This window comes from Andrographis paniculata, unplaced genomic scaffold (genome assembly GCF_009805555.1).
Source record: "Andrographis paniculata isolate CXL003 unplaced genomic scaffold, ASM980555v1 Contig46END, whole genome shotgun sequence".
Taxonomy (NCBI): domain Eukaryota; kingdom Viridiplantae; phylum Streptophyta; class Magnoliopsida; order Lamiales; family Acanthaceae; genus Andrographis; species Andrographis paniculata.
Window position 1 is genome coordinate 2,714,611 of NW_026137580.1, and position 4,461 is coordinate 2,719,071.

A 4,461-nucleotide genomic window follows, 5' to 3' on the forward strand; every position below is an offset into this window, starting at 1 on the left:
CGAATCTGACCCTCTTCCTCATCCGACCTACTCTTTCTCCTGGGATTCTGCTCTTAAACCCAGATCTTTATTTGTTAGTAAAAAAATTGATAAAAAAGGCCAAAAATATTTTATACTTTTAGTTATCAGCCCCAATTTTTGGCACGTCAATTCGGCTGCCGCCAAGGTTTACCTGGCCCCATCGCCCGTCCCCACTTAATTCCTCAAAGCTCGGACGGGCGGGTCATTCCCGAACTCATTCCTTCTTACCTTACCCAACACGCCACTTACATAACTTCCAACTCTTATATTCCTTTCCATTCCTCCCCCCAAAACCGTCGAGAACTTCCGCGAATGGTGGTCGGTCACACGGGCTCTGCTTGCCCCGGAAAAGGATCGGTTGCTGGGTGTTCTCCTACCCCAACCTATCTTGATGTTGGGGGCGGCCCGACCTATAAGCGCCCGAAAAAAGACGGTCGCCCTGGGTGCCAGATCAAGCATCCCAAAGAGGAAGAGAAAAACTTGCCAGATCCAAGTAGTCCCAACTTCCAAAATAGACCAACAAGCCGCCGAGGACTACTTGATGGCTTGGATGCCAACAAGGATCCGGTCGCGTTTAGGTATGCTCCAAAAGTCTTTAATCACCTTGATATTTCCTTAACTTTCTAACTTATATTTTTTCTTCATATCAGGTCCGACATCGGCAGCACCAACCGACCAGCCGACCCCTGCCCCGGCCGACGAACCAAACCTGTCAGCTGATCAGTCCCAAGTGACTGACTCATATTACCATTTTTCTCATATTCATAACTATTCATATATTGACTTATGTTATTCCATCGCAAGTTCCTCTCGTCCAAGTCCAAACACTAACACTTGCATTGCCGATGATCTGTCGGGAGGAGGACCCGACTAGGAGGCGATCCCTTCCTTCTCTGCCGATGAGTGGTCGAGAAGGAGTCCCGACCAGGAGGCAATCTCTGCCAGCACCCCCAAGAGATCCAGTAAATTTTCTAAACCCCCCATACTTAACAACTTTACACTCCACACTTAGAATATATATCTGACATATTTATTGCAGACACCACCACCAACCGAACCGGAGGCGGCAGCGGCTTCAACAGATAGCGAAGCAACTGCTCAACCGATGGCCATACTGCCAGTAGAAATTATTAAATCTTTTCACTTAGGTGAAGAGCCGTCCGCCCCGGCTGCAGCCGTCCTGATTGCAGCCGTCCCTGCTGCAGCCGCCCCGATTGCAGCCCCTCCACCACCGGAGGCGGCAAGGCAAGCAGCAGAACCGCCTGCTGCCGTCCGTCCGGGAGGTCCCCCACACGATGTAGAAGAAATTTCTTCTTCCGAGTCGGAAACCTCTGTTAACCTGGTAAGGTCTTCAAACCTTTCTTTCATGAACTTACCAACTCTGTCAAGTACTCAATACTTCATACTTTAAATTCAGGGCCCCAGAGTTAATTTCCACCCACTGGGATGATGATTCTGACTCAGACATTGGAGGTCCCCCGCATATATCAATATCTGATAAAGAATGAACCCTATCTTGGGTTTGAACCCTTTATCTTTGGGTTCTGAATAAATCATTTGTTATGCATTCTTCTTATCTGAAAACGTAGGAAAATACCTCTTCATATATCTAGCATTAATACAATCATGTACCCTTTTACCTTCTTGATTTATTATAATAAAAGCACAATTTCCGATTTCCTTATGAATAATAAATGGTCCTTTCCAGTTTGGAGACCATTTTCCTAATTGATCAATCTTCTTGTACGTAGGTAAGATGGTCTTCCGAACAAAATCTCCCTATTGGAAAGACCTATAAAAGACTTTCTTTCCGTAATATTTTGCCGTGATCCCATTCTGCCTTACAATCTGATCGATTGCATGGAGTCAGTTAACGTCCAGATTTTCCAATTGCTGCAACATAACTTGATGATATTCCTCAATGAAATCTCCAGTAGTAAAACTTGTACGTCCCGATGATACTTGAATTTCTGCTGGCAATACAGCATCCTGTCCAAAAGTAAGTTGATATGGTGAAAACCACGTCGCCGAGCTTCTGCTATTTCTGTGTGCCCATAAGGCCTGAGGTAATAGCATATGACACTTTCTTGGATTCCCCTCAACCATTTTCTTTATGATTCCAATAATAATCTTATTGGCTGCCTCTGTCTGTCCATTAGCTTGGGGATAATAAGGCGAAGAATGATTTATCCGAATACCAAATTCTGCCAAGAAACTTATAAACTTTTCCCCAGTGAACTAAACCTTGATCAGTGGTTAAAGAATGCATAATGCCATACCTATAGATGATCTGATTCAACACAAAATCAATTACCTCATTTTGATCCACGTTTTTTTAAAGCAACCGCATCTACTCATTTGATGAAATAGTCTGTTGCAACCAATTTGAAACAATGATGCTTGGATGAATGAGGGTGTATTTTGCCAATGATTTCCATGGCCCAAGACTTGAAAGGCCACGGTTTTACCATAGCTTGCAATTCAATAACTGGCAAATGATTCAACTGTCCATGCTTTTGACATTCTTGGCAGCCTCTTGCAAATTGTATACAATCTTCAAAGATCTTTGGCCAGAAGAAACCCAAACGGTGAATAGCATATCTCATATTCAAGCCTGCTCGATGTGCTCCGCAGATCCCGCCATGTATTTCTGTAATAACTTCCAAGGCTTGTTTAGGCCCTAAACATCTTAAAAGTAATCCTTCGAACGTCCTTTTATACGAGACCCCTTCTATCAATTGGAATTGTAAGGCCTTCAAACGTACCCCTATCAGCACATTTGCTCCCGGATTTTGCATATACATGACAATTTTTGTCCTCCAATCGGTCCTATCTTCTGTTCCCGACTCGATCTCTGCACACATCTCTTTCGGGATTCCTTTCCATGCTTTTGAGCTAACTCATCTGCATGTTGATTCTCTTTTCTAGGGATGAATTCAATCATCACCTCTGAGATTTTTGATAACAATCGATATACAACATCTCTGTATCTGCGTAGATGAGGATAATTGCAAACATATTGTTTGGTCACCTGATTGATTACCAATTGAGAATCTCCCCTTATGACTACCGACTGAACATTCCTGGCTATTAAGGCTTCCAATCCCAGGATTAGAGCCTCATATTCTGCAGAATTGTGGGTCATAGCTTCTAATTGAAGCTGTAACTTGATCTTTTGGCCATCTGGTCCTTATAACAGAACCCCTGCACCTGACCTATTTCCCGAAGTAGATACATCGAAGAACATTGACCAGGTTCAGGTACTTACATAAGATATGCACTCGATCTCTTCTTGATTGTCTCCTGAAAATTCCGCCAGAAAATATGCTATTTGGTTGACCTTTGACCGCCTTTAGCGGAGAATGTTGCAAAGTGAAAAGAGCCAATTTAATGGCCCATTTCATAAGTCTGCCTTGCATGGTAGGTCTCTACAAAATTAATTTGATAAGATCCACCTTTGAGATAACTTCTATTCTCCTAGGCAGCATATAATGCTCAAGTTTGGTAAATTTACGTGCAAAAAACAAACGTTACTCTTTATATGGGACGGGGGAGTATAAAAATTCTCAATTCTAAATATTATTAATTTTGGATTTAAAAAAATTAATAATAAGAAATATTTAAAAAATAAATCATAATAAATTTTAGTACATATTTGAAACGTAATTTGAAAATAATAATTAAAGGTATCGAAATTGTAGAAAAGACGATTCAAATTTATGAATAGGTAGATATTTAGTACCCACATCAGTCTGATTATATTCCGAGTGAATTTTTTCCAACTTTACGAAACTTTTAACAACAAATCATGTATAACTTGAAACATAACATTTATATATTTGGTTCGATTGTTAAAAAAAAAAAAAAAAAAGATTCTTGCAAAGTTGTATACCCAATGGACTGTCGAAATGTACAACAACATTTAATAAACGAATTTATGTCAGCCGTCCTTTCAACCACAAAGTCTCTTTTAAAAACAACAATATATTGTAATTGACATTTTCAACTATTGATATATCTACACAATCTAAAAACACATGTGAAGTAGTTTATTTTTTTTTTATCTTTGTCATTTGCATAATTTGAATCACCATTTTCATTTAAACATAATAGACTATTTAATAGTTTTTTTTTTTTTTTTTAGTCTTAGGGTGTGTTTGGTTGGGGGATTGAATTTTAAATACACTATTCATTCCAATTTTTTTCCCAAAAAACATCAAATTAAACACCTATTTTTCATATATATACTAAAAATCAATTTTACATTCAAAATATCACATTAACACCTATTTATATCACATCATACAACTATTCAAATTCAAAATTTTTACTATTTAAATCATAATTCAAAACTCAAACCCCAGAGGATCAAACACATTTCCTTGTTGAAAACAAGTAAAACATAATAAAAACTTGTACCATTATTTTCACATAGAAAAT

General features: G+C 39.2%; 1 protein-coding gene across 1 annotated transcript; it reads left to right on the forward strand.

Annotated features, from left to right (window-relative positions):
• Window positions 1–333: 333 nt before the first annotated feature.
• Window positions 334–1,529, forward strand: LOC127252396 (oleosin-B6-like). Its single transcript, XM_051276551.1, has 4 exons — window positions 334–599; window positions 672–732; window positions 1,061–1,368; window positions 1,439–1,529. The coding sequence occupies exons 1-4, from the start codon at window positions 334–336 to the stop codon at window positions 1,527–1,529; spliced, it is 726 nt and encodes a 241-aa protein (XP_051132508.1).
• The last annotated feature ends 2,932 nt before the right edge of the window (window positions 1,530–4,461 follow it).

Coding starts and splice junctions, on each gene's coding strand:
- LOC127252396 (XM_051276551.1), top strand. CDS start 334: ATGGTGGTCGGTCACACGGGCTCTGCTTGCCCCGGAAAAGGATCGGTT. Junction 733..1,060: donor CCGGCCGACGAACCAAACCT/GTCAGCTGATCA, acceptor TATTTATTGCAG/ACACCACCACCAACCGAACC. Junction 1,369..1,438: donor ACCTCTGTTAACCTGGTAAG/GTCTTCAAACCT, acceptor CTTTAAATTCAG/GGCCCCAGAGTTAATTTCCA.